Raw genomic sequence first — 21538 nt, 5'->3', positions numbered from 1 at the left:
AAAAACATGTCTGCAGAAAGCAAACATTTTTCATGAAAAATCTAGTTTCACCAAAACCTCAATTTTCCACAGAAAAACAGTTCTGATGGAAAATTTTCGACTGGCCCAAACATTTTCACTTAATTTTAACTCATTGATTTGTTACCTAAAAGTCTGATCCCAACCCATTGAAGTTAATGGCATTTAAGCTTGTGGCTAAAGTTAAGCATGTTTAATTGGTTTGCTGAGTAGGCCCGGACTTGGTACGTGCTTAGGTTAGGGTAGTCAGGTGTCTGGTTTTTGACTGAAATGGCCGGTTGAAAAGGGACCCTGGTTGCTCTGGTCAGTACTGCTGACCAGACTGTTAAAAGTTTGGTCGGCGGCGCAGCGGGGCTAAGGCAGGCTCCCTGCCTACCGTGGCTCCCTGCGGCTCCCGGAAGCAGCGTCTGTCCCCCCTCTGGCTCCTACATGTAGGCGTAGCCAGGGGGCTTAGCACGCTGCCGCTGCCCCAAGCACTGGCTCCGCAGCTCCCATTGGCTGAGAACCACGGCCAATGGGAGCTGCGGGGGGAGGGCACCTGCGGATGGGGAAGCATGCAGAGCCACCTAGACACACCTCCTTGTAGGAGCCAGACCGGGAACATGCCGCTGCTTCTGGGAGCTGCTTGAGGTAAGCGCCGCCCACAGCTTGCACCCCAACCCTCTCTTGTGCCCCAACCCTCTGCCCCAGCCCTGATCCCCCTCCTTCCCTCCGAACCCCTCGGTCCCAGCCTGGAGCCCCATCCTGTATCCCAAATCCCTCATCCCTGATCCCACACCCCCAGCTGGAGCCCAAACACCCCCCACACCTGAATCCCCTGCCCCAGTCCAGAGTCCCCTCATGCACCCTGAACCCCTCATTTCTGGCCCCACCCTGAAACTCACCCCGCCAGCCCAGAACCTTTACTGCCTCCCACCCCAAGCCCCTCCCTCATCCCGGAGCCCCCTCCCATACTCCGAACCCCTTTGCTCCACCCCCAGCCCGCAGCCCCCTCCTGCACCCCTACCCCCTTTCCCAGCCCAGAACCCCCTCCCGCACCCTGAACTCCTCATTTCTGGCCCCACCCCAGAGCCTGCACCCCCAATCAGAGCCCTCACCCCCTCCCACACCCCAACTCCTTGAGCCAGCCAAGTGACAATGAGCAAGTGAGTCAGGATGGGGAAAGCGAGAGACAGAGGAAGGAGGGAGTGGAGTGAGCAGGGGCCATGTCCTCAGAGAAGGGGCGGGGCAGGGGTGGGGCCTCAGAGAAGGGGCGGGGCCTGGGTGTTCGGTTTTGTGCGAAAAGAAAGTTGGCAACCCTAGTTTAGGTCCTTTGCTGCATCAGAGCTGTAGTGAAGGTGTGTCCTCAGTTGTGCTTTTAAGAAATGATGACTGCACAAGCAAACTGTTAGGGAAGGGCACAGTTATGTTGATTAGAAAATCCTACAGACAGAGGTGAAAGTAAGCCGGTACGGCCCGGTACTGTGTACCGGTAAGAGATGGCACACAGCCAACCGTACTGGTAAGGGGCAGCTTCCCCAGGGCCCGGCAATTTAAAAGGGCCCAGGGCTCCAGTCCACTACTACCCTGGGCCCTTTAAATCGCTGCTGGAGCCCCAGGATAGCGCGGGCGGTGGCAGCTGGGAGCCCCGGGCCCTTTAAATCGCCACCGGGCTGCGCAGAAGGGCTGGCTGGGGAGTCTGTCCCCAGCCCCGCCCCTTCCACCAGAGGCCACTCCCCTTCCACCAGAGGCCACGCCCCTTCCATCAGAGGCCACACCCCTTCCACCAGGGGCCACGCCCCTTCCACCAGAGGCCACTCCCCTTCCACCAGAGGCCCTGCCCCTTCTGGTTGAGCCCCCCTCCACCACACACACACCTTGCTCAGGATCCCGGCTGCCCTGCGTACCGGCAAATCCCTTAAGGTACTTTCACCCCTGCCTTTGGCACTGAGCAGAGCAGAGCTGGGGTGCTGCTCTAACAGCAAGTATTAAAGAAACATTTTTCATAACAGAAAAAAACCAGGATGAACATTTTGCTGGTTTCCGTACTAGGCTAACGCACAACATGACACTCGCTGTCCAGGCTCATGGTTGTCGTTCATTTATTACCTACCTCTTGGTTCGCCGAGTGGAAATTGAGGTAGTTTGGGACCTCCATGTAGGAACTACAAAGGGTTAAGACGCTCAGACAGAAATCCAGTAATTGCACGGCCAGGAAGGGAACCTTCGTGTGTGCTTTCTACAGAGACAAAAATGTCAGCGTGATCACGGCTTTAGTTTTTGGTTAAATGAAAGAGCCATATTTGTGGGTGTTTCCTTAGCTATAAAGGGCTTGATTCTCCTTTATCCTGCACTTAGGCCTTACTCTCGTTTATGCCACAGCCCCTTTAGGCCACTCCGGCAGTGTAAATAGACCTTCAAGTGGACTCAAGATTAAGTTGCACTTGAAGGTGCCTTTATGCTGCCGAGGTGCTCTAGATTAGATTTTGTCTACACTGCAATCGGAGGTGTGACTGCAGCACGTGTAGACGTACCCATGTTAGCTTTCATCTAGATAGCTTGGGTAACAGAGCAGTGAAGCCACGGCAGCATGCATGCAGGGCCATCCCTAGAGATTGTGGTGCCCTACGCAGCCCCCCCTGTGGGGGGGAGGGGGCGCCCCCGGCCTCCGTGGGGGTGGGCTGTGCCCACGGGCTTTGGGAGGCAGGAGCAGCCAGTGCAGGAATGCAGCAGGGATCGGGCCCACCCCCAGCCCCACACTCCTAGGCTTGGGGGAAGGGTGGGAACCGCCCCCCAGCACTCACAGGCAGCGCGGCTGGGAGCCGGGGTAGTGTAGCAGGCTGGGGCCAGGTTGCTCCACTTTCCACCTCCCGGTGAGTGCAGGGCAGGCCCGACCCCAACCCCTGCTGCAGTCCCCCAGGACAGATCGCTCAGGGGATGGGGTTTGGGGGGGAAGGGGCGGAGTGGGGTCGGGGCTGGGGCGGAGCAGGGGCGCAGGGGCTGAGGGGAAGGAGTGGGGCAGGGGCAGAGGCAGCTTTCCTGGGCCCTGCTGTGCGCCGCCCACAAGGGGCCAGCTCAGCCGTTGGGGGGATCAGGCTGGCTGCTGGAGCCGGATGCAGCACGCAGCTGCGTAGGGCACCAGGAAATTTGGGGCAATTTGGTGCCCTACATTTCCTGGTGCCCTACGCAGCGGCGTAGTTTGCGTATGGGTAGGGACGGCCCTGCACGCATGTCCGCATGGGCTGTACAACACCCCCCATCCCTGGGACCCTGGATCAGCGAGCCCACGCTGCCGCAGCTTCCGTGATATTCTTATTGGGGCTAGCTAGAGCAAAGCTAGCTCGGGTATGTCTGCACATGTGTCACTCACACCTCTGATTACCATAGACACACACCCTGACTGCCAATGGAGAGCGGGTCCCCGGCATGATTGTTAACCCCCGTGCAAAGTGGATGTAAAATGTGGTGTTTTACCCCCATTTTGCACTAGGGCACCTGATGGCACGAGGGGAAGAGCAATAGTGAATCAGGCCTGTCACCCATAAATGTTTTCCAAAAAAACAGTCCAGAAAGTGTAGTCTATATGCAGGCCAAAATTCTTCCGACTCGGGGAGTTGGGGATGTGCACAGGAGGGGCTAATGTTAGGCACCCAATAAATGGGCTGAATTTCATGCAAAAAAAACAATTTTCAGAGTTTCTGGGCTCCTGTTGATGGGAGCTGCTGGCTTTCAACGCCAGGCTCTGAAAATTGCTGCTGATTTTGATGCCCGAATATCATGTTTGATGCTTATTGTTTAGGCCTCAAGTTTGACTTTTGACCAGAGATGAAATATATGTAATTAGTTATCAATGGCATGAGAGGAGAATTCATCACTACGGTTTCCCTTTAAAGTACTGTTTAGTTCCACTGTCAGACCTCTTGACGGTCCATCATCTTAGACACAAATGTTCCCCTGGCCAACCCGCAACCTGCTGTCGCTTTGGTTTTATCGCTGTACATAAATTACATCAAGTATGATGAATCAGGCAAGTGAGGTTATAGGAAATGCGATGAATATTAAATGAATGATTCCTGCAGTGGGGCAGAGAGTCCAGTTAGAGAGGGTTGTAAGACTAGCAGTGGACTTCGGGGGTGAAATCCTGGTCCCATTTAAATCAATGGCAAAACACCCATGGAGTTCAGTGGGGCCAGACATTCACCCCTCATTCATATAGCGCACCATGTATCCTGCTTGGGGTCCTATGTCAGCGTAGATCACTAGTCTATCTGCCTTAGGTATTTATATAGCCCTATCACAGTATCATCGGAGCACCTCATCGTGGAGTTATCCTGTGAGGGAAGGAAGTACTAGTAGCCCCATGGTGCAGGTGGGGAGCTTAGGCACAGAGAAACTATGTGACTTGCCCAAAGTGACAAAGGAAATCTGTGGCAGAGCAAAGACTTGAACCCAAGTCTCCAAAGACCCTGGTGACAATCCTAACTACTGGACTAGCCTTCCTGCTTCTCTGGGGCCTTTGTCTAGTCCATCAAGTTCAGTATCCTGCCTTCAAGTATGGTCTATTGTGAGGTGTCCAAGGAGGGCAAAACCACTCCATAAATGAAGTTAACCTAGTAGAATGCTCATGTCCAGAGTCTCCATCACGTATTGTGCTATAGATCTGCGCCCCGGCAGCCTGAAAAGTGGGTTCATGTTTCTTACTTACCACATGGCTAATGGATGCAAAGGACAGCATTTCAGGGATCTGAATGTAGGAACTGAAGACTGTGAAGAGGGTGAGGAGAAAATCCATGATTTGCAAAGCCAGGAATGGAATCAAGAGGCGTTCCCTGTTCTGTGAGAGAGAGAGAGAGAGAGAGAGAGAGAGCAGGCAACTGATTATTTCTATTCAAGTATGATTGATTAGAAAGGGCTATTATGGTGCTATTGTGCTGTTATAGCTAGAAAATTTTACACACACACACACACCCCGGCAAGAAATTCCACACCTAACTCTAGATATTAATGTGACGGGTGTGTTAGAAATTTACCTATAAACACGAGAGCTGATCAAAAATGGTTTTTTTTTTTTGGTCATGGAAAATTTAGATTTTTTTATGGCAATTTGAAAGCTGAAATATTTCAATTTGGAAATTCTACCACTTTGCCTCATGGGAATTGTAGTTCGGAGACCTCAAGCTGCTGTTCTCCTCTATAGGCTAAGCACCCTGGTCAGACTATATCTCCCATGATTCCCCAGGGTTTCTCTTATTGGAGAGGGGGGGCGGTTGCATCATGGGAGTTGCTGACTATGGTGCATTATGGGAGATGTAGTCGGACCAGCCCATATAGGTGAACAACTGTCATTACACACCAAGGCAGCATTTCCAAATCATGATAGTTTGGGTTTGGGCTGAAATATTTCAAAAAACTCTTACTGGTCAACGGAAAGCAGACTCTCGGCCTGCGAAATTCATTTAATTGAAACCCCAATTTTCCCTCAAAAATAATTTTGAGGGACAATTTCCCCCTAGCCCTAATAGGCACATCCAGACGTTGAGCAAATTTGTCAGTGACCAGTCCAATGGGTTTGAAATTGTAAATAATCTCCCCCCCCCCCCCCCCTCCATCCCGACAAAAACAAGACTGGACGTTATTTTAAAACGACATACCTTCACCACGCCATAGAGAAGGTAGAAGCTGATGATAAACAGCATGAAGATCAACAGGAAGCTGGTGGTGATGTCCGCTAATAAATAATAATAATATTAAGATCCCAACGCAACATTTCAAATCATGGGCCGAATCCACTTAGTCCATCACTGCACAATGGAAAATTTAACTGAGTTAAGGACTGGAGGATTTGGTCCCATAAGTCAAAGCTTTTACTTCAACATAATGACTTCTCCTCTTGTGGAATTGAACGCAGGACCTTCACTGCTAAATCCAGTTGCCTCCATCCCATAAGCTAAAGAAGCACTTCTGCTAGAGGCCACCAGTAGTAGGTTCTTACCCTCTGTATGGAGCAGCTGCTAGCCAGGGACATGACACAGTTAACCAGGGAATGATATAAAGATATGTTGTCAGTGGAAGATAAAGATTTTGCACAGGCTGTTAAGCTGGGCAAATTGTCTCCCAAAGCAAGTAGCAGAATCCCCATCACATGGGACATTTACTTCTGGGGTGGATGACGCACTGGAGAATAGACTATAAGGGAAAATCTTAATACGATCTTTCCATGTCCAACTTCTGTGATTCTATCGACTGAGACTCATTCTTGGGCCTTGCTGTATCTGTTCCTCCCTAGACTCCCTCAGCACCCGGCACCTGTGGTTTGTATTGCAGGGGGCTTGAATGGATGGAATCATGTCTCTTTTGCTCCCAAACACCCTCACATGAGGGATCAAATCTGGATCCACAGCGCCAGACCTGAGTTCCTATCTGCAGAATTCTCCCTTCCACTCCCCAGGGCAGGGAGCACCACTGCAGGTGCTACAACAGCCTACGGTGTGCGACAGTAACAACAATGTCCCCCTTTTCCTTTATAGGGGTTTCGGCTTTTGGATCCTGCCTCCCACTCACATGGGAGGATTTGGCTGGTGAGTAGTCACAGAAGCACTAGACATGCTTCCCACTAGACATGCCCCCCTTTCCCAGCCCTAAACCCATGCTCTAAGCTGCCATAAGCTGTGCTTATCTGAAGAGGATACCCGCCCCCCGCACAGCCTGTCCACTTCGCTTGGGGATTTCGCTGCTGCTGGTGAAAGCTTCCCCAAATTGGGGGGGTGTATCTCATGAGACTTTCCCAGGCCGTGATTTATACAAACACACACGCCAGCGAATGAATAAACATGCTCTATGGGTCTTTCTCTCGCTCTGTTTCTATGCATCACGGCTTGCTCCCGTCTCCCAGAGATACCCAGGAATTTCATGAGCAGGGAGAAGTATGTTACGAAATAAAAGTCCTCTCTCATTGCGAATGTGGTATAAACAGTGTACGGTACCATGGTGATCTGATGAAGCTTACACTGGGCCTTTGCAACCATAGCGAGGGGACTCATAAAAAAACCAGGTTTTATTTGCCTAATGTGTATTTTGATTAACTTCTGGCCACATCAGAGCTCCTGTGCTGAATGCAGCTAGAAGGGACTTTGAATGACTCCTAATGTTCCCCTTGAATGCAAAGAGGCCTGTTTCTATTTTATGGCCCAATAAACTGGCCGGGGGAATGCAGGCAGGACTCGTAAACTGTGGTTTTAATAGTCACATTTGCTGATTGCTGGGGATGGATATTTAGGTTGTTGGGCTGCTGGGACACTGCAGAGTGCTGCTTCTGAACAGCTGGGTTCAAAGGCAGGGCAGGATTGGCAAGAGAAATAAACCTAACGGTCCTTCAAACGGGTTCTGCCTCCAGTGCGGGTGGTTTGGGTCCATATGACAAAAGCTGCATGCACCCTGGTTTCCTGTATAGCTCTGCTACTTCCCCTGGAGGATTCCATCAAGATTGTGGTGACAACTCCCAGGCATTATTACCACAGTGATAAATGTTGATATATTAATTAAAACAAAAACAAAGGAAATTAACCCACCACAAATGGAATTAAGGCGTGTTAGAGATCTGGCCTTTCCAAGAGGCACAGAGGCCAAATAAGGATGCAACGCCCATTGAAAGTCAATGAGATTTGGACACCTAATGCCTTCGAAAATCTCCCCTGTGCGGGTTAAGCTCTTCTCTTCCGCTATTGTTTGTTTTACATTTCTGTAGTGCATGATATCACACATCGGAAATGTGCAAGTTGTTTCTGCAGAGCTTTTGAGAACTATAATGAAATTAGAAGTTTAAATACAGATGTGTGCCCTTTTGGGGGTTGGCCCCTTCGTTAATTTGCATGAGAAAGCAAAAGTCGAAGAGGTGTGAAATTGGTTCCCAGGAAATGGTAGTTTCACAACATTCTAGGGTATTGTTAACACACTCCACTCTGGGGCAATGTACACACAGAACAGCAGGAGTTGAGGACAAGTGAGAGAACCATTTTTGGGGGGGGAAGGGAATGAATCTCCCAAATCTTCTTCCATTTCTGTATTTGAATTCAAGCTGAGCATTGTGCAATGATTAGACACATTGTTTGCACTTATAGTTTCTGGAACTATAAAGATCGCTCTTTGTCATATTTCCAGTCTGACCAGAAAAAGAAATGTCAGAAATCTCATGAGTAGAGCTCTGTGAAATATTTGTGATGCACCTTGAAATGCAAGTGTTTGGGGTTTCATTGCAAAATTGCAAAATATTGCAACTTTGGGAAGGGAGTGGGTGGAGGGAATATATGCCAAATGTGGCCTTTTTTATTTTGTTTTGTTAAAAAATAGTAGTTTTCACACAAAATCATTCTATTTTTAAGCAGAAATCTCAAGGTTTGTGAAACTCAATGTCTAGCTTGGATAACAATTTATTTTTGTATGGAAACTTCATGAAAATTTGACATCTCAGTCTCCCCTGCTAAAACTGGCCATTTAATTCAGGGTTTGTAAAACGTGAAATGTATTGTCACTAAATGAATTTTTTTTTTCCCAAAAAATTTTTGGAAACAAATCATCATTTTTATACATCACTATTTGTGGGAACATTTTATATTCCATTTGACAGCGGTTCAAACCATTTTGCTAAGCAGAATATACATTTATGTGTACAACAATGCCTATAGACATGACAGGTAGCGCTGGTTGAAAAAAAATAAAAACAAAATTGTAGGATTTTTCTACTAGTTTTTCAAATTTCATCCCCCCGCCCCCGAAATGTTAACATTACAAATTTTGAAGAAAAAAAAAACATTTTGATAATTGAAAAATTTCAATCAGCTCTGTAACTAATAAAAAACTCATAAAAATTCAGCAAAAATTGGTCTTGTTTTGGTCAAAAATTGCATTTTTGCAGAAAAACATCATTGAAAACTTGAAATCAGAAAAATTTCAACCACCTCAGGGCTGTTATGAGTTTTAATCAATTAATATTAGCCAGAGGCTTTGAGATTTGTGGTTGGAAAGCTTTCTCCCAATATACAAAAAAAGCACGGGATTCTTACAAGGACAGAACAAGGAGTCATGGTCTCAAGTTGCAGTGGGGGAGGTTTAGGTTGGATATTAGGAAAAAAATTTTCACTAGGAGGGCGGTGAAGCACTGGAATGGGTTAGCTAGGGAGGTGGTGGAATCTCCTTCTTTAGAGGTTTTTAAGGTCAGGCTTGATTACTATTTACTCCCTAATTTTATGTATCTGTTTTAGGTCGGATCTGGGTCTGAAGTTTTCAGCTCATGACCCTCAGTTCTAAACTCCGGCATCTGACAACTGGTTTGAAGAAGATTTGGAGAAGAAACAACTTTGGATTGAATGCACCCTCTCAAACACAGCCCCCTCAGCTTCTCCTCTGGCTTCTCTTCCATCTACTGAACCTACCAATAATGTAGTAATCCTTGTCCAGGACTTTGCAGTAGCCTTTCCCAGAAGCCACCTCCACCGAGTACTCAATCAAGAGCAGTATGCTCATGACCTAGAAGGGCAAAAACAGAGGAGACCGTTATGCAGGTTGCCTGCCAATTTCTTATCAACCAGTTTCCAGAGATCACTACTGCTTGGAATGCCTACTGGACAACCCACCTCAGAGTCTCCAAGTGCCATGCAAACATTAATGGTTTGAAACTGCGCTGTGAGAGACTGAGGGGAAACCAAAGCACAGAGTGAATTTGTGGGAGAGGGAGGGAAAGAACTCAGTCAGCCCAGTCCTGGGCTTTCACCATAACACTGCTTCTTTCTCAACCCCTTTGTAGGCTCTGCGGTGAGGAATTTATTTCAAACATCAAAGGTTGTTGATGTTCAAAAGAGCTTGGCGCTCATGTAGGCCTAAAGAGAACTGGGTGGATTTTCCAAAGAGCTCAGCTCAATTTAGGGTTATCACCTTTGAAATGCAAAAAACCCAACACACACACACACACAAAACGCCTCCCCAAGGCAACTCCTCAACCCCCACCCCTTCAACAGCCACTTACAGTATCTAGAGAGATAACACATATAGATAAGATTGACAACATTGTACTTCTCCACACTGTCCTGTGACTCACACACTTGTGTGTGTGTGTTGCTGGGCAGACAGCTGCTGTATTTTCAACAGTTTTGATCTGTTATCGCTTAAACTGCGTTAGTGGGAACACTGGACACAGACACTTTTAACATTAGATAACAACACTGTGATAACAATGCAAATCTTTAGACCCACGTAAAAATACTCCCGGCAGATTAAAGCATTTTTCCGGCAACTGGCAAATCTATTAAAAAAAAACCCAGCCAGGCTGGTCAAATACTGACCAGGTAGTAACCCTAATCACTATGGGAGCTGCTGGAGGTGGAGAACTTTTGATAGTACCCTCTGAGTGATGGCTGCTGCCTGTAGGCCTGGCCAGAGAACAACAATTCTGTTTGGTTAAAAATGTGGAGGCTTTGGAATTTGTTTTTGTTTTGGAGCAAAATTCAAGCCTTTTGGATTCTGGCATGAAAAAACATAGGTGAGACAACCCCTAGAATAGCCTGACGGGTGAGGCACTCCGCTGGGATGTGGGAGCAGCAGGTCAGTCAGAGCAGGGAGCTGAACTGGAAATGCTCATCCTGAAAGCAGCCATCATAAACTGCAAGAGGAATTTCCAGATTAAACTACCTGGGAATAAACGTGCCCGCCCCTTACTACTCCTGGTGTACCAGAGAGTTAATGTCCCGCAAGTCAATCCAGAGCTGCATCCCACTACAGGTGTGCTGTGTTCGTATGCTGGATGTCCTGGGCCGTGCCTGTACATTATGTACAGCAGGTGTCTGGGATCTCAAACTCCCTCTGGGAAGGGAGTATTTTCACTTGTGGGCTGGCAGTATCATAAAATGAGGACCACAGCAGAGCTCCAGCCGATAAAGCATAAATAAAGCACCATTATTTCTTACTTGTTTGGTGCTTTATTGAAACTTTCAACACCACTGGGTGGGAAAATAGGCTCCCCTTTCAGCCCACTGTGCTTCCTGCCTTTGTTTCTCTCCCCCAGTCCTGTCATTGTATCTCTCCTTCTTTCTTCCCTCTGCATTTCCTTCTCTGTAGCAACACCCGGCCCATGCAGATTTCACTGCCGTGCCCTTTCCCCATCCCGTTGCCAAAAGGTCAGCCAGGACATAGCTTGGGTGACACTTAAAGTGCCATTGTTTGCTTTCAGAGGTAGCACTCCAATGGGACCACAGTCGGGTTGACACCTCGCAGAGCCATGGTTTCAGGCTGTCTGCAGACTCAGGAAGGAAGTGCCGCATTGCTTACCTTTGGAAAGTTTTCTTCACATTCGTCGGGGTGAGTAACTTGGTGAGGGGGCTGGGCTTTCTTAAAATAGAAATTTAGATGCGGCAGAATTTGAAGACGCGGCATGAGCTCCATAAGGACTCAGCCTGTAGCCTATACGTGTACAAACCCTGGTGTATGTCGTATGTGGGCCACGCTTGTATGTTCTGAGCCGTGCATGTACATTGCGTTATATGCCACGATCGTACATTGCATACTAAGCCTGTATATTATGTATTCCGGTTAATAAATTACCTCCTGTTTCTCTGTACCCATCTTGCTATTACCCTCCCAGCTCCTTTGTTACTGGCCCTCCCTGCAGCTGCTCCGCTCATCTGGAAAAACTACTTGAGATTTCGAAGACTTTCCCATTCTGCACTGGGACAAAATGGAGAGAGCAAGAGATTCTCCGCAGAATGGCTTTGAGGGTGGCAGTCACTTGGAACGTGGGAGGCCAGAGTCAAGTCCAGCATTCGGAGGGAGAAACTTGCACTCTGCTCTTTCACAGACCCAGTGAGCACCTTAACCACTGAGCTAGGGAATCTCTCTCTGGCCCACTGCATATTGGGGAACAGCTCCAACAGGAGATCTTGAGAAAGCAAGACAGAGACTGACTCTCTCGCTCAGGCACTCACCAAAGATGTGGGACACCTGGATTCAAGTCCCTGCTCCAAATCAGGAAGTGCAGGAAACTGAATCCAGGTCATCCCTAAGCCATGTGAGACCCATAGGCCTCCAGACAATTAGCAATTTGTGGGGGAACTCTCTGGTTTTGACCAGAAAATTTCATCCCTCATCGGAGAAAGTTTTGTTCAAATTGATCCGTTCCCACAAAATGTTTCGGTTTTGATGAATCAGATGGAAAAAACATTTTGTCAAAAAATTCCCGACCATTCCTACCCATAGCAGGACACGGTGGTGTTCCCCAGAAGCTCCAATGTTCTGGGATACTCCTGGTGCTGGAGGCAGCACTGGAGGGACATGATACTTAAACTACTAGGTTCACAAGGCGTCAGCGAGTGTTGAAGTGTTGTCAAGAAGAAGCAGATGAGACAGGCTATGAGCTCAGCTAGACTTCACAGATCTCTCTGCAGAGCTGATCATGAGATACCAGACCCTTTGACAGGCACAGGAAGCATGATCATATCCCACACTGAGATAAATAATTGCGTACATTCTATCTGGCTCAAACAGCTTCTCACAGTATTTTGAGAAAGTAAACTGAAAAATGATGTGGAAGATGACGGACAGGAAGAGCTGTGGTTTGTACTTGTGTTTGCAATGGGTGTATACAGGAAACAACACTGAAAGTAGCAGATAGAGAAGCGATCAAGCCTACAGCTGTGTGTTTAACTGAGCAGAAGAAAATGTACTCTTATCTGTAATGTTCCTGGAGACTCCAAACAAGCTCAGAACCCTGTTTTGCTCCACGCTGTGTATAGTAAGAGATGATTCCTGCCTTGAAGAGCTCACAATCGAAATACACCAGGCAAAGAGTGGGAGAAAAGGAGGAGAACTGTTTCCACTTTAGAAATGGGGAACGGAGGCTCAAAGAGACCCCAAGATCACACAAGAAGCCTGTGACAGAGACAGGAATCGATCTCATGTTCCCTGAGTCTCAACTGGTGTGAATGCAAGAAAAACAGGATATATAATTATACATGGAAGAAAGAATCCTGTGTAGAGGACACCCATTTGTTTTCTCCTGGTCTATCACATAGATATATACATTTGTACTGTGCAATATCCCTGAAGTGCTAACGTTACATGCTACTTTTTCTGTGCGGGAACAAGCTTTGCAACTTTGTTGGGAGGTGTTTGAGGACGGAAGAGCGCTCAGAGCTTTCTCTTCCCTTGTTGCTGCTGTGAGGTCAACGCCTCAAGGGCTATTGTGGGGAACAGAAGAGGAAATGACTCTTTTAGATTTCTGTGCAACAGGAACTCAAGTGAAACAGTGGATCTGAGCCTGCTGAACATTAGGGGAGTTCACTTTTGGTTGCAGAACTGAATTTTGCAAATAGGCTGAAACGGTGGGGTCATCAAATCCAAATGGCTGTGAACTCTAGGGTAGTTCCCAGTTGGATTCAAAATGGAATCACGGTCTGGATCTGAACTTCACAATGCAGGCTCATCGCTAATATCTATAAAAAGGGGGAATTCTGCAGTAAGAGGTCCAGGTTGTCCTCTCATTCTCAATGGCAAGAATCAAGAGTAACTGCTGATGTAGCTGAAGGTATATTGGAGTAAAGCCAAGTGCATGTCAGAGGACAATCCCGCCTTGCTAAACTGAAAGATTAAGGGCTTGATTTTCATTACTTTAAAGCCCCTTTATGCTGCCAGAGCAGCGTAAAGGGGTCTGAATACAGCTTCATGGATTCCAAGCCCAGAGGTCTGAGGCTATCCTAGATGATCACTATGGTCCCTTCTGGCTTTGCCGTCTATACTCAGGCCCCTTTACCCTGCTCCAGAAGTCTAAAGTGGCCTTAATGCAGCGGTTCTCAAACATCACTGCACCATGACCCCGTTCTAACAACAAAAATTGCTACACGACCCCGGAGAGAGGAACGAAGCCTGAACCAAAGCCCGATCCCCGCTGCACCGAATGGGGGGGGCCAAAGCCTGAGCCCCACCGCCCCAGGCGGGGAGTCCAAAGCCGAAGCTCAAGGGCTTCAGCTCCAGAAGGGAGCCTGTAACCTGAGCCCCATTACCCTGGACTGAAGGTGGTGGGGCCCGGGCTTCAGTTTCAGCACCGGGTGGTGGGGCTCAGGCTTTGGCTCTGGCCTTCGGCCCCAGCAAGTCTAAGCCAGCCCTGGTGCCCCATTAAAATGGGGTTGCAACCCACTTTGGGGTCTCGCTCCACAGTTTGAGAACCACTACCTTAATGTCATGAGCGTCAAGCCCTTAATCTTTCTGTTTAGTGAAGCACGATTCTCCTATAGCCCAAACACTGTGATACCAATGCACCTGCTTTATTCCCTTCTTATTTCCCCCTTGTGAGTTGGTTGCACGGAGACACCGCTGCTGGGAGAGGTGGGGAAGTTTTCTCCAAGAGGCGGGTCCTGCATTTGAATCTGCACATGGATAAGGTCACGCTTGCTCTAATGTCTCATGAGCCACAACCCCATGCCTGCGAGCACCACAACCATAGGCAGGGACTGAATCTGGGAAACGTAGGCAGCAAAAAGCGATGCCGCCGCTCCTGGAGGTAAAGAACTCCCCCAAGGGAAAACAGGCGGGTAGAGTCACCGAAGGTAAGCCCACCACATTGCTCTGGAGCCCATGGTCCAGAACCCACCGCTTAGGTGCACCAAACACCACCGTGAAGGGTGTTATTGGGGAATCTAGATAGACAGAGCACCTGCCTCCCAGGCTTGTACTCAGCTGTGTCCTCTATGAGCTCCACTCTTGCTCATGTTTCCAGCATCCGTCCGTGTTTCTACATCAGCCATTTCGAGAAGCAACACAGATAACAAAGCGGGCGGTGAGATTTCACCTGCAAAAGCCGGAGGGAATAAGGAAGCATCTGTCAGAGAGGCAGCTGAAACCGCTGTATAGATGTGGCTCTGGCACACTGCCTACTCTCACAGCACTGCAACAGCATGTGCATGGGATGGTCTGGGGGGGAGGGGGCGGCACCTCAGACAAGCTGTGGAAACATTGAGAAAATTGTTACAAAAATTAAAGACGAGGCAAAAGAGCCACACGAAGCCTGTTCTGGGGAGGAATCAGCCAAGCCCCCGAAGAATAAAGAAATGTCCTATTATGATGGTTTCCCTGATAGGCCCCCATGTGTTACTTGCTGTGCGAACCCATGGTAAGAAACAGTCCCGACCTTAAAGAGCTCCCTATTTTGGCCACTGGGATTAGAGACAGAGAAATTAAGAGTCTTAGTTAAGAAGTCTACCAAAGCTAGGCACTAAATCAAGATCACCTCCAGTGGAGACCAGCCCAACCTTCTGCTCTAGGCCTTGCTTCTCCTTCATTAATTACTCTTGGAGTAAATAAGCCATGAAGGCAGCTTGGGACCTTCCATTTCAGATGGACCGGCTTTAGCTCTCAGGGAATGCAGCAGCTTCCACCATGGAGGGCGACTAGAAGCAGGAGGGTTGAATGGATGGAAGCTGGAGATGGGGGCCGTGAATGGTTTCCAGCAGCCAGAGGGACCTTTATCTGGGACCACGACCCACACTTGAGTTGTATCCCTGCTACAGCAGTGGAAGCTAGCAGCGAATCTAGATAGCGTGCCTGCCTGCCCGGAGTGCCCACCTCAGGATGTGCTGGAGGGGACAGTTTCTGGCGGTAGGGATGCAGGTCCGGCAGATAGAAGGGGCACCAGCAGCAGGAATTATTCTGGCTGGGGACGGAGGTTGGAAGAGGAAGACAGTTTGGAGAGGAAAGGGGAATCAGCAGCTGATGGGAGGGTTGGATCGCTTTAGCGGGAGGGAGGTTGCTGAAGTGATTTGGTTTTAACATTCAGTTCCTCAGTGCAAGGGTGAAGGCTCCCTTGATACTATCGAGCTAAGGTGCTTCCATGGTTCCCATCCCTGTCGCATCTGAGTGTCTCCCAACCCCCCCAGGAGGCAGAGCAGTGCTGTTACCCCCACTGTACAGATGGGGAATCGGGGAGAGAGAGCGAGTGACTTGCCCGCAGGAAATCTGTGCCAGAGCCCTGAACACCCACATCTCCAGACTCGCTCCTTAATCACGGGTCCATCCTTCCCTCCTAGACAGAACCTGGGCAATATTTCTTCCCACTAGCCCAACTTCCCCATCACCCTCACCCCCGTCCACACACACACACCCTGTTCAAGTGGGGAATGAAAAACCTCCCTCCACAGACTAGCAAGCAGGGGGCCAGGTGCCACTTAGCGCCCTCCTTCAGCTGCTCTGCGCGGGCAGTGCGTAGAAAGCACTGGTCTGCTTGGCTTGGAATCTGGTGTCAGATAACTCGAGCCCTTCCTGGGGGAATTAACACATCCCTGCTTCATTTTAAAATTTCTGTGCTAAGCACCACGGCCCCTGTTCAGCAGGTGTTAATCCCGGGCCTGCGCTCTGTCTCACATTCCCTCCATCTTCCCATTCATTGGAGAACATCCAGGATTTATTGTCACAGTCTATGGAGAGCTCAGCAATGAGACAAATCTAATTTACAGGAGCACAAGACACTGCCACAAAGCCTCAGCGCTGGTGTTTGATGGCGCTACTATCACCAAGCATCACTGGGATTCATCACGGGGGTCCACAGCAATAACTTGTACTGATACAAACGAAGCAAATCATCCAAGTACCCGCCAGGCAATAAATCCACTTTCCCTTTCTCCTGTGCCCGGCTGCAGACAGACGGTGAAAAACACGGGAAAGAAAAGAAAATCTGTGCTCGTATTTTACCTTTTAACGTGCTGATGCTAGACAGCCTTCTCTGCAAGGAGACAGCGTTCGGTGTGAAAGAGACGCACCGTGCCAGCACTGTTGGTGCAGACAAACCAGGGATGGGATGGGATGGGATGGGATGGGATCACTGTGTTGTGTACGCTTATGTTGTGGACTGATTGGCACCCTCTAAGCAACCACAGATAGAGAAATAGATGGCTGAGCAGAGATAGACAGACAGACAAGGTAGGGGTGGAAATACAGTATGTTTTATTAGACCAGCTTTGTTGGTGGAACGAAAAAGCTTTCGAACTTCACAGAGCTCTTCCTAAGGTCTGGAGAAGGAAAAAGATAGATAGAGGAGGTGTATGGGGATAGATAGATAGATAGATAGATAGATAGATAGATAGATAGATAGATAGATGGGGTATATGGGGATAGATAGATCGATAGATGCAGTGTATGGGGATAGATAGATAGATAGATAGATAGATAGATAGATAGATAGATAGATAGATAGAGTGTATGGAGATGGAGAGAGAGAGAGAGGCAAAAGCCACCAAGTTTGTGACAAAAGAAGTATGCAGGGAGAAGCGCTATTAGAACAATAAGCATGTTTTCCACACTCTGTAGTGGGCAGTTTCTTGTGTCAATGAAGCTTTGCAGGGGGCCGGTCCGTCCCTCACACAAGAGCCAGGCTTCTCACTAGCTATGGAAGCATGTTTGTTGGTTTGTTAAAGTCACCCTTGAAAAGGACCCATTAATTTAATCTGCAGGAGGGAAAATGACAGGAGAGGCCTGCAAGCCCGAGCAGCCTAGGTCCAGAGGCTCGCCCATTGCCCGCCTCTGCAATGCACAGGGGCACCCTGTGACTGGTTAACTGGCATGCATAAGGCAAGACCTGTGACTTCAGAACCGCAGGCCCCTCCGCCTCAGTGGGACAGTCTGAGAATCACAATTCAGTCCCTGCTTCCTGGCACCAAAGGGGAAGTAAACTGCACCAGCTGTTCCCCGGCACAGCTGACTTCCTCCTCCACAACAGCTAGCACAAGGGAGGTGGGGAGTGCCACACCCCGCCCAGCCCACTCCCCAGCCACCTGCATGGGAGAGAGAGCAGCAGCCCACCCCATCATGGAGGGTCTGACGATGCGGGTGGCCTATGCATGGCAGAGGAGGGTGATGTATTCCCCCTGACTCCCCTGCATGCAGGCTGGCCAAATCCCACTCTGAACCCCACCTCGACCCAGAGGCCTGGGTAGGCTGCAGCATTGTCAGCGCCCTTGGTCCTTTTATTGGTATCCGGTGAGACACTCAATTGCTTTACCTCAAACTTTGTTGAACACTTAGAGCATTGACTATGGAACTATTCTCTAAAAATAGCTTTTTTTTTATCATTGAATAACAATATCTGACATTGACTGATGAAGAGCCAAAGAGCTTTACAAAGGAGGTCAGTATCATTGTCCCCATTTTACAGATGGGGAAACTGAGGCACAGGATGGCAAAGGGACTTGCTTAAAGTCACCCAGGAGGCCAGTGGCAGAGCCAGGACCAGAAACCAGGTCTCCCGAGTGTCAGGCCAGTTCTCCAGCCACTAGGCCACACTGCCTCCCCTAGTATTACATTTTTCCTGGTGACCGCAGCAGGGTGGCTCAGCGCCTTGCACTGTGCCACAATTACTGTTTTCTGCCCACCATCAGGACCACTGATCACAGCTTTACAAAGAAGCAAATAAATATGGACTTCATTGTAATCTTAAAACGGTCCCCTGAAATGACTTTGGGCTTCACTGAAATCCCAATGGAATCTTCCCACTAGCTTCAGTTGCCTTAGGGTAAGACTCTATGTTCACTGGCCTGCTGGAAAAGGGGAAAATGGTCACAAAAATTTTGATATCTCCTGGATTCATGGATTATATCAATCTCAGCTTTTTCTTTTCTTTTTTTTTTAAGCACCCTCATAATAGTGGAGAAAAGCATGATGGGCATTTACCCTAAAGGCCCAACAACCCGAAGGCAAAAAACCGAACACGGACTTGATTATGTTTTAAAATCCCAGGATTTTTAAAACTAGTCTCAGGGTATTTTGGGCAGGGCCGGCTCCAGGCACCAGCTTCTCAAGCAGGTGCTTGGGGCGGCCGCTCTGGAGAGGGGCGGCACGTCCAGGTATTCGGCGGCAATTCAGCGGACGGTCCCTCACTCCGCTTGGGAGCGAAAGACCTCCCACCAAATTGCTGCCCGCGATCGCGGCTTTTTGTTTGTTTGTTTTGTTTTTTGTTTTGGCTGCTTGGGGCAGCCAAAACCCTGGAGCCGGCCCTGCTTTTGGGGCCTGAACCATCGTCTGTGAACATTTGGCTTTGGCAATGGTGCTAGAGAATCTGACAGCTTGCTAGGTTGCTTATAACCATCGACGTCACCTTCTACTGATGAGCTTAGAACCATCGATAACACACACTACTCCTGTTTGTAGCATGCTTATAAAATCGATTGCTCACGTATTAACCCTTTATAATCCAGCTATACATGGGATCTTAGTGACTGGGCTTCCACATTGATTTCCCATTAAACGTGGGTCAGATCTCAGCTGGTGCAATTCGGCACAGTTCCACTGAAATCAATGGAGCGACGCCAATTTATACCAGCTGAGCATCTAGCCCGATAGATACACTGTGGACCTGTGTGTTGCTTTTAAGCCATGGCTTTGTGCTGGGAGCAATGACGCAGCTGCAGCGCACTGGGGAGTCTGGCAAGCCAGCCATCACATGCAGTGCTCATGGGCGGCGCAGAGGCGGGTGCATGCTGCACTCTTCCAATGGATGGCGACGCCGCCTCTCCAGAGGAGGAACCAGGACACCCCACCCCTTCCCTGTCCAACAAATGGCCTAAAAAACACTGTGTCTCACTGCCTACAGGGCGACCTCTCGAGGTCCCGCTCCTTGGTTGTGCGCAAAAGGGGCGCAGGGCAACTGGGGAGGGGATTTGAAGCCATTTTCATACTCCCCCAATCCTGGGCTGACTGTGCAATGTGTCATAGCCTCAGCGTGAATTACATCCACCAGAAAGATACTCGAACTATGCCACCAAACAGCACTTACAATAGCTGGGGTTCACTGAGGCCGCCCGAGCGACACCCTATTTCCCCCACTCCCCACCCCCCACAGCGATAATCCTCCCAGGACAGCCATGGCAACTTTACAGAGACATGATATTCAAAGAGAAAGCAACTGGGAACCGAGTACAATGTCTAAAAGCTGTTAGAGAAATTAAAGTAGGGTAGCCATGTTAGTCTGTATCCACAAAAACAACAAGGCGTCCAGTGGCACCTTAAAGACTAACAGATTTATTTGGGCATAAGCTTTCGTGGGTAAAAAACCTCACTTCTTCAGTTGCCAATGTTTTTTACCCACGAAAGCTTATGCCCAACTAAATTTGTTAGTCTTTAAGGTGCCACCGGATTCCTTGTTGTTTTTTTAGAGAAATTAAAAACATTCACAATTTTACCTAGATACTGTTTATAGCCCTGATCCATACACACACACACGCACGCCCACACCTCACTACAGATTCCTAACCTTAACTTTTCCACAACCCTTTGCATGTCATCCCACTGCACAATCCGTAACAAATGGATCCGCCTGTCTACGCTGAAAGCTCATATGATTCGCAGCACAGCATTTGCAAAGGCTGACACTTGAGCGGCAGAGGAGAAACAGGAAGTACAGTGAATTTCCATCGGCTCTGGCAGAAGAATCTAGTTCAGAAAACTATCAGCACAGACAGTAGGTTTCTTTTTTCCCCTCTCTTGTCCATCGCTCCTAAATCATCGGCCTCCCCCCCACCTCTCGGGAACACAGAAAAGTCAACACTTTGGGAACTGTTTGATTTCCCAGTTTACAGCTTTCCTACCTGTACATTTATTTCGTAACTTACCATGTGGTAGATGCCAAGAGTGACTGTTCCAGTCTTGATGTTGAAGCAGCAACATTTCGGGGGCGTCTGGGGAGACATTTTTGATCCCTTTCGACTGTTGTGGAGCGACAGCTGCTGAATCCAAGACAGCTGCACTAAAGTGACCAAGCAACGCAATGTAACATCTTGTTGCTCAACTTCCTTCCTGGACTATAAATGTGTCAAGTCATCTCCAACGTCACACGAGGTCTCTGAGATTTCCAAACACAAGAGAAAACAAAATCACGTTGAAAGCAACTGATCTCTAAATCTTGCCCTGTCCCAGGTTGCAAGTACATCAGCGAATGCTACTGCTTGAAGCCAGAGTCCCTTTGCCTGCACAGCATGGAGTGGTTATGTCATGTTAAGCACGAAGCCAAAACCATCCTGTAAAATTACCAAAAATAAAAACAGGAGCTAAGATTTTCAACCAAAAGTTACCCACCTAAACTCACATTTAGGCACCAGAATTAGTAGCCTAATTTTCAGATACGCTGAGCATTACATGAATTCCACTGAAGCCGCTGGGTGACCAGCACATTTGTAAAATACCAGCCTTTAAGTGACTAAATATGGATTTAGGAGACTAATTTGAGGCCCCCACGTTTGCAAACCTTGGTCCTTAAAACAAAATCTGTTATTGCAGGGTTCAGAGTAAAGACAACAACAGCAATAACAAAACATTCATTCCACCCACCCTGCAGGTGACCGGACAATTTACACGGAAATCGGAGGAGCACACACACACACACACACACACACACTTAGCTATCTTGCACATGGATTTGTGCATTGTGATCATCCTTGAAAATGTGATTCTCTGAGCCTCACCATGGTAGTTTTGTAATTGACCTAACTCATGTACAGCACAGTGCACCCAGGTACCGACT

At 48.5% G+C, this 21538-nt stretch overlaps 1 protein-coding gene across 1 annotated transcript in view; it reads right to left on the bottom strand.

Moving 5' to 3' along the window:
• LAPTM5 (lysosomal protein transmembrane 5) overlaps positions 1-20797 on the bottom strand; it is a 34403-nt gene extending 13606 nt beyond the window's left edge. The window contains exons 1-5 of the mRNA XM_054012052.1: positions 20631-20797; positions 9426-9519; positions 5649-5725; positions 4703-4831; positions 2111-2236 (exon numbers count right to left, since the gene is read on the bottom strand). Coding sequence (XP_053868027.1) covers positions 2111-2236; positions 4703-4831; positions 5649-5725; positions 9426-9519; positions 20631-20708 — 504 coding nt within the window. The 5' untranslated portion in view covers positions 20709-20797. The remainder of the gene's footprint in view (positions 1-2110; positions 2237-4702; positions 4832-5648; positions 5726-9425; positions 9520-20630) is intronic.
• Positions 20798-21538: the final 741 nt, after the last annotated feature.

This window comes from Malaclemys terrapin, chromosome 22, assembly GCF_027887155.1.
Source record: "Malaclemys terrapin pileata isolate rMalTer1 chromosome 22, rMalTer1.hap1, whole genome shotgun sequence".
Lineage (NCBI taxonomy): Eukaryota > Metazoa > Chordata > Testudines > Emydidae > Malaclemys > Malaclemys terrapin.
Note: the sequence above shows the minus strand (reverse complement) of the source record. Positions and strands in the feature narration are given on the sequence as shown.